The sequence below is a fragment of the Tachypleus tridentatus genome, chromosome 13 (assembly GCF_004210375.1).
Source record: "Tachypleus tridentatus isolate NWPU-2018 chromosome 13, ASM421037v1, whole genome shotgun sequence".
Taxonomy (NCBI): Eukaryota; Metazoa; Arthropoda; class Merostomata; order Xiphosura; family Limulidae; genus Tachypleus; species Tachypleus tridentatus.
The window spans coordinates 132021760-132035654 of NC_134837.1; the positions used below are offsets into that span (position 1 = coordinate 132021760).

At 32.7% G+C, this 13895-nt stretch overlaps 1 protein-coding gene across 13 annotated transcripts in view; it reads left to right on the forward strand.

Moving 5' to 3' along the window:
• Positions 1-13895, forward strand: part of LOC143238727 (homeodomain-interacting protein kinase 2-like) — a 123882-nt gene that overhangs the window by 16308 nt on the left and 93679 nt on the right. For 9 of the 13 annotated variants that reach the window (XM_076479218.1, XM_076479220.1, XM_076479227.1 and 6 more), the window contains exon 2: positions 3792-3895. In XM_076479218.1, the coding sequence (XP_076335333.1) occupies positions 3849-3895 (47 nt within the window). In that variant the 5' untranslated portion in view covers positions 3792-3848. Of the gene's footprint in view, positions 1-3610; positions 3691-3791; positions 3896-13895 lie in introns of those variants that run through there. The other 4 variants (XM_076479214.1, XM_076479223.1, XM_076479219.1 and 1 more) reach the window with 3 other exon arrangements.

The following is a 13895-nucleotide window of genomic DNA, read 5'->3' on the forward strand; positions in this document are numbered from 1 at the left end:
ACTGATTGTCTTTCAGTTTTCAGAAAGTTTTATTTTTTCTATAATGATTTTCAAAAGCGCTTGCGTATCCTCACGTGGTCTGTAGGATCAAAATAGAATGAGAAATAATATAAATATATATCATAACGAAAGGCAGTTTCTCAAGGACACCAGACTTAAATTTTAAATGATGAAATAATAACAAAAGTTAAGTAAATAGAAATGAAACAGGCGTTGCCACCACTGTTATAGTCTCCCACGAGTTTTTTGCTTGTATATCCTTTTAAATTATTTTATATGAAGTTTATGAGAGAACACTGAGGTGTCGCTCACACACTCAAAAGGTAATATATGTCATGCTGTTTATATTTAATTTTTCAAGGTAATGTGCATTGAAAAATTACTCATAGAGAGCATCTGTTTACTTCACAAAACAGCCTTTGAAGTAAAAACTAAATTATATCAAGATTCGGTAAGAAATGCTTCTTGTTTGAAAGTATGTTCATGGGTTCAAATCTTGCTCGTTAGAGGGTGTTACAAACTCGCCAAGTACATTTTGTTCGTAATCTATGCACTAGGACAATTTATTGCGCAAAGGAATTTACTAACAGTAAGGCTTCGCATATTGAGTTGTCCTTTGTAATGGGGCTTTATTTCGCAGAAGTTATCACAATTTTAAAAATAAAATATCAAAAGCGATTCCACATCTTTTTAGCCAAAGAATGTTGCTGTGTTTACAATTAGTTATTTTTCTGTCCAGCAATTGTTTATTGCATGTGTATATTTTTTAGGAAAACGTCATAATGTATGGCAGCGTGATAACCGCAAATTGTTATCCATGACTGATAGGTATTTATTATTTGCACAAGAAAACATGGTGGCTGAAAGTGTTGGTAGATGTTCGAGTGGCTCTTCAATGTTGTCTCTCTTGGTAGGTTATGTTATGGATGACAATTGATGTTCGTTTTTAAACCGCTTCGTAAACCAAATCTTTACTTCTGTAATAAATAACATTCGCAAATGTTACAGAACTAGAAATATTTCACATCAACATTTGTATATGTTGGTAATTAATCAGCATTAAACTCGAAACGTTAGCAAAAAATGACAAGGTATTTAGACATCATAAACAAATTGACAGTTATAGATACTGACAACGGATCAACAACAAATTTCTTTAGATATTGACAACAAATGAACAACGTTAGATGTTGGCAACAAGTTAAAAACAAATTTATTTAGATGTTTACAATATATAATAAACAAATTTTAAATATTGGCAACTCCTTAATAAACTTTCTAAAACACTGGCAACAAGCTTCATTTAACATTAGCAACAAGTTAACAAGAAACTTCTTGAGACATCGGGAACAGGTTAACAACAAACTTCTTGAGATGTTAGCAACAAACTTTAAATATTGGCCAAACTGAAGAATAATTTTTTATATACTGGAAACAGATATTGTAGTCTCTGGTTAGTGAGGCTGACATGCTCTGCAACATTTAGAATGTTAAAGAAATATGATATTTTGAAACACAGATAGAGAATGTAGCTATAATACAGTGAAGCTTAACTTGCTAGTTCTTTGTTTTACTAGTTTGGATATAAATATTTGATAGTATGATGATTCTTGACCGGGAACATGTGTTTTAGTTATGATAAAAATGTACGTGTACACAGGTATGCTTACAGAGGACGCGAGTTCGTATGTGTGAACTATTGTAATAACAATAACGAGTGACGTTTTAAGTCGTATGTTACAAAACATCTAATTACTTGTTCTGTGGAATGTTGAATCACACCAGGATATCTACACAATAAAAGATACGTTTTTGTTGTCAAGTCCTAACAAGAAACGGTTCAATCCAGTATTACCCAAACCTGTATTGACTCATTTATTCCAATGAAGTATTGTAGCTTGATCCATTAACTAACTATTAGGAACTGTTTCTGTTAAACAAATAAAATAAATTAGTAGAGAATCTTCGTGAAACGAACAACACTGTTGAACTTCATGTGTGATTGATCTGAACCAGATATATCTATATACTACTACTGTACTGCTAGTGATTTACTCTGGATCTATGAACGTTGCACATCTGCCAGAAACATTGGTTACGTGGTTTACAAAAAAGTTTGGAATTGAATAATGTCTAACGCTTTACCTTGAAAAAAGTTATTTCAAATGTAATAATTGGTACACATATCTGTAAAAACAAAATTCCAAATCTACTGTAAACGAAAAAAAAAAAGCATTTCATGTTAAAAGCTTCGACTGTTTTTATGTCTGTATGTTTTGTCTTGGCTTTAGTAATTGCCTTCAGTATACAAAATATCAGTTCTATAAACAACTATCTTATTAATGTTTTCATCCTTTCATCGTGTAAAAATCATGTAAATTTTTGTGCGGTAATCTTATGTTGCGAGATTTATTCTTTTTTTAATGTTACTTTCATTAGATAAATTGACTAAAGTGTTTAATATATTGTTGCTGTTTTTTTATTTGTTTATATTGATTGTTTTCTATTGTTAGCCTATTATATGGATTTAGGACTAACCTATATCTTAGCTGGCCTAACCTTGTGCGAGATATTACTGGGTTTATAGCCGAAAAGAACCTTAACAACCAGGTTACCCTACTCATATAACAACAATACTTTCTAATCATTTGAAATAACATTATAACAGTATACTTATAACCAGCATCATCTTGGTCTAAGTCTGATTAAAAGCTTTATGAATTGATAAGTTGTACGTTGATCGAGAGTAAATTTTAAACATTTGGACCCCACCACCATCCTCAGCAAACAGTACCATTCAGAGAGAAATTAACAATAAATTTCGGGTAGAAATTTCATCTGTTCAGAGGTGGTAGTTCTGACAACAGCTATAATTAAGAATGTAATGACATCTAGCAAACTACGTGATACACCTTACTGTCGACACATTTTTTTTGTATTGATATCAAAAGGTGTTCTGGAGCTATTGCTAATGTTTTTGTCATTCTTTGTAGGTTAAAAACGTAATCAGATGTTTGGCAGTAAGACAATGGTTAGGGCGAAGAACGTTTTATTCACATTTCCAGACTTCTCTAATGATGGAAAATTGTGCTACAGAAGGTTGGACTAAAGAAAATAATTTTTTTAACGCAAAGATATTTGGAAAGAGATGCATAAAAATACACACACACACACACATTTTACACTCATTTAACGATAAGTATTGTGTATTGTAATCATTTTCAATTGTTGGACTAGAAGGAAAGTGTATATTCAACAGCGCTAAAACAAACTCTTGGAACACTTCTGGAATATGACAGCTACTCCTGAGCGCGCGCGCGCACACACACACACACACACACAAGACCCCGAAGTGCCTTTCCGTGGTAACGAGAAGCGAAATGAAATTCTCGGATTCACAATCTGGGCACGCTAACTAGTGGACTACACCCAGCTTGCTGTGGTTATGCTTTAGATGAAACTTTTTTAGAAATTCCGGTGATTAAAGGTTATAGGGGAAATCTTGTTGTTTTTTTTTATTTCTCTAGGTTACAGTTATAGATTGCTTATGACAAAGTATTTTACCCAAAAAGCTATCTGTGACACATTTACTAAAACTGGAGACGCTCGTTTCTAGATTGACTCTGTAGGAGCTCACGAAGAACATTGCGTTTTCACTCAGCCTGTGAGGTGGTACTAGGTCATCATAAAGTAAGTTTAGCCACCTGGATTTATTGTTATTTACAAACAAAAAGACGGCGGTAATGAATACAGATCTTCTAATTAGGCTCACTACATATTTCTTTATTTAGGAATATGCCGCCGAGTAGGCGTCACTGATGTCGCACATGTCTTCTTAATTAAAGTACATGAGAGCTGGATCCATCAACCTCTCCTGGCCCATAGAGGTCCTGAGGTGAGTGTATTTTCATTATTTGTTGCTTTAATGTCAAATTTATTGAATTCACGATTAACACTTTTTAATAACAACCTTTCCTGACCTGGTCGCTTGCTATTCTTCCTGTGTTATATTAAACTTACTATAATTACATTGATAATGCTATAATTTCCAGTAAATTAGTGTATATGGAAAAAAAAGCATGATTTTTGAATGTGTGTGCCATATAACGTTTTTTTGTGTATGTGTTTCGAGAGCGTAAATGAAATTGACGAAAGCTTTATTACTTTTATGCGCGCCATTAAATTTCACTTTTGTTGGATTTGAAAAGTGTTACGAAAATTTATTTCATTTGTGTCTATAATATTCCCTAGAAAAATATTTTTCATTTTTACGTAGTTTTACAATATTTTTTTTAAACAAATGTTTTCAATTTCCAACAAAAAACAACAACAAACAAACAAACAAACTTGACGTTAAAAATATGTTGCAATATGGCAGTAGTAAAATGAAAAGTTAAGTGGATATCATATTAATAAAAATAAAAGATGAATAAAAATTATTATTGTAAAATCCCTCAAGAAACCCACAAAAATTTCATGGTGATCACAGTTGTGGAAAATATAAGCAAGTCGAGGAAGTAATGTATTGTTTTTCACTGCCTCACTATAAGTTTACATTGCAAAAAATATCAATATTTACTTCTAGTTAAAGTATAATTGAGTAGTTGAAAAAATTAAGAAAAAAAGCTCTGTTAAAAACTGAAGATGAAAATAGATAACCAATCATAACAAGCTTATTCTCTTTGTTGAGAACGTTTTTAAACAATGCTTCACCAATATATATCGTAGCTTAGCAACAAAACTAACGCATGATTTTCCTTAGGTCGACGATGGAGTGATATATTACAGCAAAATAAGTTAAGTTTTGAGATTAAGTTGTACCCAAAGCAAAATAGAAGAGTCACAGTTTGGAAAGTTTTTGGTGGTAAAAATTTATTTCATAATTATTAGTTTGGTATTATAGAATTTACTAAGTAGTGTTTTTTTCAGCTAAGCTTTATGTTACGTTTGTGTATTAAATTAGGTCTGCTGTTACTAAGGTAATTGTCACTGTTTGAAAAGGTTTAGGTGGTAAGTAAATCTTAATTCATAATTATAGTTTGGTCTGTTAACAAATACATTATATACTTGGCCTAAACACATGAAGCTAAATAAAAGTTTACTTCCAAATATCTTTTATCCTTTGTACAGTCGAAAGAGTTGGAAAATTGTATTGGAATATCCGCACTATATTTACTATTACCTACCCTAGAATACAGTGAAAAAGCTCAAGTCTCCCATTTAAGTTTCTTTCAGAGTGCACATAACACTTCGTTCTTCTGTTTAGTTTTGGCTTTTTTTTTTTAAATGAGGTGATTAAAGAATTAAAAGACCAATGAAATAAGTGAAGAACAGGTGCATTTTAGAGGTATAGACGAATTCATTTTAGTTCTATGATTCAGCAGGTTTTTCATTATTTTAGCTGAGCTTTTACACTGATAGTTAATATAATAGTATTCAAGTAGTATTACAATTTCTTTTGAGTAAGATTTAAGCTAGTAGAAAATTGAAAGTTCGCGTCAAAGAATCACAATTTACTTAGGAAAACTGTTATCATAAGAGTATAGTTAATTAACAGCCCTACGAGTACTATACATAAAAAAAATGTATACAGTGTGTGTAGATGAAAATGACTGGCACATAAGATTTATTTTGAATATTACAAGTATTTCATTCTGCCACATTTATCCCAGATGTCATGACTGTGCGGTATGACACGATACGATGTCTTACTTGCTGTGATATTGTCACTGAACGCGCTTCTCTATGGGGGTTAATAATTTTGTAAAAGATGCACATGATTTTCTTTCACGTAACTTATTGATTAGAAGTCATCCATTTAATATTGCATGATTGAATGCTGATTCGCCAGTTCTTGTGAATGATAATAAAGTTAATGAAAGTATCGTATAATAATAATATAAATAAATAATAGGTGTTAAAATTAAGTAAATAATGCTGTGTTATTAATTTCTACCGTAAAAATATCGTGTATAAATAACTTAAGTAAACTTGATAGTAATTACTGTTCACTTAATCTAATTCGCATCATAATAATGTGGTAACAAGCCTAATAAGCCGCAGTACTGGACGCGAGGCTTAGCACTGATATAACAGATGAGTACTATAAAATGCCCTTATTTACTTTCACGCGTAGGTTATTACAGTTTCTAAGGTTAGTGCTGTTATAAAAATTTTTTACCAACTTTCGTAAACAATCAATATTTGTATTATTGTGATTTAAAAGTTGTGCTGGTGGAATTGAAGTTTACAGAAATGTTGTATAGTGTGCAATTAAAAAGATTTATGAATGTTTGTATAATATATAGTTAACACTAGTCGTGCTTCGTTATACATAAATATTACAAATATCTAAATTATAAAATCTCGATCTCTACGGAATGCAGTTTATTTTCTTAAACTAGACTTAACTTTGTCAGTTGAGTAAATGCTTGATAAATTTGCCACATACCGAAAACGTTAAATCATGGTTCTTTAACTGAGTTGTCCAGCAAAATATCACATTTCTTGTATGAATTACTTTTGGCACGAAACAGTTTAGGATCACCCCGACAACATACTCATCAAATCTCGAAAATTAACAAAAAACAAAACAAACGGTAGTTTTGTTTTACCAAAGAAAAAAATTAGGATCATTTTCATTTACGTATTTTCTCTGTGCAGGTTAGAATTATGGAAGTTGTTATAGGGAGTTGGCTGAGAAAAGTCTCCACATAAGTTTAGGGCACCTCTGCTAAAACTAGTATTACATTATACAGACGTTTTCGTTTGCATCTTGAATTGTGAAAAGTATTCTAGTTTCTCCTATTTCATCAAAGAGATTCGTGACTGTATGTACTATCATTAGTACCGTGTTGATGTTAATTGTGGTGCCTGTATGTACTATCATGTTAATGTTAACTATGGTGACTGTGTGTACTACCATCTTGTTAGTAACTGCAATAACTGGGTGGATGTGAATTTTATTTATTTGAGAACTGCTCTGTAATGGGCTTTGAAGCATGCTGTTTTCCAAATACTAATTGCTGACTGGTGGTACTTAGAGGTGCTGTAGATGGCGCTTTTTCGGCGTCTTTGGTATCATGCTGTGTTGTACAAATACTTTAAAGCTAGTGTTGGAGAATGGACTAATTGTATATTAGATACTGTATTATGTTGACGGTTAGGCCTTTTGGAAGATAAGATTAGACGAGGACTTTGAATTGTTATGTATATTGTACACGTATACTAGTCTCTTACGATTAAACTTATTTGCAGTAATGGTTCAGCGTCTAACTGAAAGAAAGAATTACGTGGGAGAATTCAAAGGTGGGAAACTGTAGAAATATCATGTTTAATTTGTTAACCTAATTTGTAGATTGTCTTACATTACGTCTATTACTAACCATGCCCGGATTTAGTGATCCTCTGTGTTAGGGACACGCAGATGTATCGCATTAACGTTTTGTTGAAAATAGGACACTTGTGTTTTCAGACACTTTAGTATCATTTTAGCTAATAAAATAAGGTGGTTTTACCTTAAGTGAGTCCGATCAAAGTGGTTGTTTATGAGGCTTTGAAGGTTATAGAGAACGTTGATATGTTAAAACAACAACGAAGATATACGAATGTACGTGTAGAAGCACACATCGTCTCCATCTTGTGGAGGATAAGTACAATAGGATTGCAACAGAAGGCATTACTAGATATAACTCGTGTGGGTTGTGAGCTACAATTCATCTTTGTACCCAATATAATTTAATTCCGTGAAGTCCAATTGATTTACTGCTTAATTAGAATTTAAAATGTACTAAAAAAAAGTAACAAACTAATAATAGTCAATCGTGAAATCACTAGAATTAATAGATATTCTCTCAAAAACTACTGTTGTTTATTTCGAATGAACAAAATTAAAGTATGGTGGGCGGATGGTTAAGAGGAGTTTTACTGTCAGAGACATGCAAGACATTATAAACATGTTTTGACTGGTCACGGTCTTGGTAGGTATGGATGTAAAGTCCCTGATGATGAACTTCACAATATGGTGTACCACACATACAAAGGTAAAAGTAAATATACACTAATGTAAGATTTCAACTATTTATATAACTATAACTTATTTGGCCACATGCTTAGAACTATTGGTAATGATCAGTAGGGGTTAGACGGTTAACAAAAAAATTGTGGGATTCGCGTTTTACGTTCTTAAGTCATCGTAAAGAGGCGACTTTCGCTGACATTACATTATTGTTTTTTTCTTATAAGTACATATGCACTGTATGTGATAGCTACTATAAAGAATTCATTGTTAAATTTAATAGTTGTGTTTTAAACCATTCTGTAATAAAAACAATAACAGACCAAACTATTTTAGTCTAGACAAAAAGTATTCAGATGATTGGGTAAGGTAACAAAACGAAAAATATTATTTATCATAGAATATATTGAACTTTTTCTTCAGAAATTGCATGGCTTTTCTGTTGATTAATTTAAAGTAAACGTGTTTAGATAGGTACAATTATAGGAAATCATTCATATAAAAGTGAATGTCCATTTTAACATCGTATTGATCATAGAGGATGGAAGGTGTATAACTACATTAGCGGACGTCCAAAGGTAAACTTCATTTTTTGGTTTTTTTTAAATATTAATATGTGGAAGACGTAATTAGTCTTGGAGGTCATGACCTCAGAAGCAAAAAAAAAAGTTCTGAAGACCAACAACAGCAACCGGTCCTGGGGGTCGTTTTAATTTTGAGACCAACAACAGTAACCAGTCGTGGGTGTCGATGTAGTTTCTGGTAACTTAAGTATCATTCCACTGTTTTGTAGACTGTAAGACCACCTTCAGGAGATAAGTTTGTACCCACTAAACTCGGTTGTCATTTTGTAGTACCCTGTTTCATTAAGTTATTTTTGTATTTAATTTTTATTGTTTCATTAAACGCAGCTACTTTCTCACAGCTTGCTGAAGTTTTAGATGTGTGAAATTGAACGTCCATACTTTGATTTTATTATGCCTGTTTACTCTCAGTTCCGTTTGGATTTCATGCAAGTAAAATCTGATATAGAGTGTAACCTCACTCATTAGGTTGCATTTTTTCGTAGCCGCATTATAATTTGTACCCTAGTATTACTTGTTTGTCCTTTACGTGTTGTATTCGGGATCACGTAAATGAAAATGAAGTAGCCAAGTGGTCTTAACGCAGATTTGTATGGATAGTTTGTCTCCATGGGTCCTTGATTATATGATCGAGTAAGTTGTTTGTTGTTTCGCATGCTGGTTGAATTTCCTTATTACCCATTACACTCAGCAAGCTGTAACGTCATGTAATAATTATTTTTATCCTAAATATTAGTTTTTATATACCCATCTCATGCAGATTTCATATATTAATTTTAAGTCCTTTTATTTTAAAATTTTGAACAGTTCACCCACAAGTGTCGTCGTTTTACCTATCGCTTATCAGTGAAATTATTTAAACAATCAACATCCTGTCAAAGTCTAAGGTGGTGATTCTTCAGTGTTGCTACAGTAAAGTTGGCATAAAACAGGGGTTCACCTACTTTATCATCAAAGCTAGACTTCTCAAAAGTAAGTAATATATTGACGGCTCAAAGCGTAGCTTCACAGAAACTGACGTATTCGTTACCTTGAATACGTGTCAGCATATACTATAAAAATTGATGTTAGGTCGTGCCGTATGTTTTAAATTGTGCTTGAAATCTGCTATTAACCTTTTCGCTACACAGTTTAATCATTAACTGTTTTACAAAGGTAACTTCGTACGTACTCAGATACGGAGCTGTTGAAGTATATCTTGAAGTTCAGTCTCTTTCTTATAGTCAGTAGTTGTGTGTGCAAGTGCATTCACATGTATACATAGCTTGTGTTGTAAAAATATAGCCCGTAAGGATCACGTTGTTCATACATAAGACGCATATTTCTGTTAATATAATGAAATAGGATAAAATTAAAAACTAGGCAAGTCCTTAAGTTCAACAACCTTGATAACAGTTGTTTTGGGAATGATGAATTAGTATTTGCCAATATTGATTGATATAAGTGAGTGACATAACTGAACTAAAGTACAGCATATGTTAATAAGCAGATTTCTCCACTTAGCGGAATTGCCTTATAGTTTAGCGTTATTATGATAAGAATTTTTCGGTAACAATGAACGTACGTATTATAATATTATCAACGTTACATTTTTTTAAGAATCATCAGGTATTTGCCTTCGACATATATAAAAATACTAGTTATGTTAATCAAATAGTTTTTATAAAAAATATTCTGATTACATTTATGTAGAATTTGTTTAATGACAGAGGTAGAAAGATAGGTATCTGCTTTAAGATTGTCATTATCAGTGATGGTTTCCGAACTTGTGATTGTATCGGATCATCCCGTAAGGAGAAAAAATAACTTTACAATTTTAATCTTTACAACTTTTATGTGTTTTCCATCACTTTCAATAACAGTCTGCCAACGTCTCAAAAGATTTTCAATACCATACTTATAAAGAAAATCTGGTAGTTTTGAGACAAAAAAGGTACAAAGATTATTTTTTAACTCATCCATAGAAGCAAACTATTAATACCTATATTAATATAATAAAATAAATAAAATTATATATTCAAACATCTAACACCGCCCTCTACATTCCGACACTCAGTTACACAACCCCCTTCAAACATGTTGTCAGCTTCCGGTCAGTTACCTCTCTCTTTGTGAACCAGACGATGACCGAAGAAGGTCGAAACGTTGTTCGCTATTCTGTGAAAAATATTTTCTCAACCCAAACGAGCCGTTTTTTGCATATAAATTTCTCAACAAGTGGGTTTCTCGACATCACTGATTTGTTATTTCGCTTCGGATGTTCTCCGTGGTTAGAACGGGAAGTAGACCGGACATAAAGTAGTTGTACGGATATCAGGTACCATGGCAACTTGGGTGGATTAGACAGAAAACCATAGAAGTCAGAGATAACATATGTAGGTTCTTGTATGTGATACTGTTCGGAGAAAATCGCATGTTTACTACAAATAAGGGCGTGAAGTTTGTTAAATGGAACTCTTCGAGTATACTCAACCATACGAGTAACTTTGAAAACACTGGAAAATTGACTTTCATTGCTGATTTGGTATTAAAACCTGACATTTTGTCTGGTGCAAATATCGTAAATGTAATTTCACCATCTTCTGCAAATAATATATTGGCTTAGCTAGCAATGTAAATGTTTTAGAACTGCTAGTATTTGTGGTTTACCGTAGCGTATTAATTTACTCATTAAAAATCCCAAAGCACTTTGTAGTTTGTGGTATCTCTAGCAGGAACAAAGAGTATTAAACCTCAAACATCAATCTTAAAAAGAAATATTTAATAGCTAATAAACAATTATCTTAAAACATTTAACTGTAAAGTTATATAACGGATGAAAAATATTAAAAAGTATAACAAAACTGATAAATTTGTTTAGGTAATGTCTATGTAGAACATGACAACTACCGTTCTTTGTGTGTTGAATCTTATTATTAATTTATGTTCAGAACAAGGTGCGTACGTGGATCAAAACTAAAGATAATCTGCTGTTGATTGTAGATAATTATTCTTTTTTCAAGTTTTTATAAAGGTAAGAATGCGTTATTTCATCGGGTACCTTTACCGTTAACAGTATTTTCGTCCATAAACTCGATAGTATCTCGCAAGGTTTAGGGTCAGCAAGCTCAGAACTATGTTAGTCCTAAGTCCATATATCAAGCTAGCCATGAAAAGCAATTTGTATAGTATAAATATACTAATAAGAAAATTAAAAATAAACTTTATACAACAATCCAGTAATTCTCAGCAGAGGTAGTAGTAACAGTTACAAGTTCTAAAATCTGAAAGTGATGTATAGGAAACAAATATTTGATTGGCCAAACATTTTTCTCCAACAAACGGATGAAAGAGAGCCCATGCAAAGAGCTCTGTGGTGTGTATTTGTGTGCCTAGCCTAACCATGGAAACATAATGAATACGTATGATTAGACACAGAGGTGCTTCTGTGAAAGCGTAATAAGTTGTTCAACTGACTGGAACTAATAAATGTTGAGCAATCAATATTACATTGTATAAAATATAATTATGTAGAAATAGGAAAAAATATTTAAATGTGTTGTGTAACCATTTTTAAACAAAACAGTCGTTTATGTATTTTTAACAAGTTTTTGCTTGTTTTTCTTGCACCTAATTTATAGGAAGGGAGGGGATTTTTTGGTTTATTTTGAATTTCGCACAAAGCTACACGAGGGTTATTTGCACTCGCCGTCCCTAATTTAGCAGGGTAAAACTAGAGGGAAGGCAGCTAGTCATCACCACCCACCGCCAACTCTTGTGCTACTCTTTTACCAACGAATAGTGGGATTGACCGCAACTTAGTCCCCTCGGCTGAAAGGGCGAGCATGTTTGGTGCGACTGGGATTCGAACCCGCAAGGGGAGGGGAAATAAATAAATAGCGTGTGTATATGCAGCAACGCCATCTCTGAATGGCGTACTCTGAAAGTTATGGCGTAGTGTAATGGAATCATCAAGGACGCTTATTAACTAGTTTGGCAATGATTCATTCATTAATGTGTAGCGTACACTACTTATAATGGCATTTAAAACTAATGGATAGTTTAGTAATGACATTTATAGGAAACTCGTTTTTATTTATTGTGAACAGGACATTCCTTGTCTGGTTTTGAGCTGATAGAAAACCCAGTGGGTTCGTTTTTGTTTATTGTTAACATGACGATGCTTGTCTGTTTTTGAGCTGGGAAAAAAAGCCGGTGGGTGCGTTTTTTTTATTGTAAAAATGGCGTATCTTCTCTGAGTTAAGAACCGACTTGGTATATAAGTAGTACTATAGTATTACGTCGGTATACGCATAGAAAAGATCGGTGACGTAAAGGTTATTTTGTATAGTACTAGACACTTTAAAAGCCCATTTTATCATTATAGCGTTTACATATTTCTTTACAGGTCGTTCTTACCTAGTGAGAAACATTTCGAACTTCATTAAATGTATGTGGTAAATCTCGTAATTGTACACTAGTATTCACCTCTGTGTATGAATATTTGGTGGCGTTTCTCATGCTTCCCTCATGTTTGTATGAAGAAAGAATATTACTTCGCTTGTGTTCAACTGTTTTAAAAGGTGACCTCATTTCAGTATGATCACGCGCTAAAACTGAACAGTAAACAGCTTTGTTTAACACGTGCCAGCTAAGATTTGGTATCCATTTTTATATGATAAGGGGATTACTGTGTATTAATATACATTCGATGTTTTTAGCTTTCCACGTGTAAGACAGAGGTTTTCCTTGCTAGTTTCCTTGTTTTTGTGAAAACATGTTACACGTTATTGGAAGGTAGTGAGGAACTCGGTATCAAATACAACTGTTCTGTAAATTACTATAAAAGACGTTGCTTTTCATCAACACAGCTTTTATTTTCCATCCACATTCAAAAGTATAATTATAAACGTATGTACATTTATGCTTTAACTTTTTTAATATTAGGATATGTATGTCAGACTTTCATATAACGTTTTACAGATAGGCAAGCATTACTTAATTTTTGAAGACGTTCTTATTTATTTCACAATTCTTAAGTAATCTTTATTTTGCTACATAAATGAAAGTTTGTTGGAATCAAAACTTTTTCCAAATTTGCATACGTCACAAGGTTGTACGTATCAACTTTATATGCCTCCAAGTGGCGTAGCGGAATGTCTCTGGACTCGCACAACTAAAAACAGGGTTTCGATACCCGTGGTGAGCAGAGCACAGATAGCCCATTGTATAGCTTTGTGCTTAATTCTAAAGATACATACATACATCAACTTTCTTTTTTGTCTGGAGTGTTTAAGGTGATTATTAAAAATAAT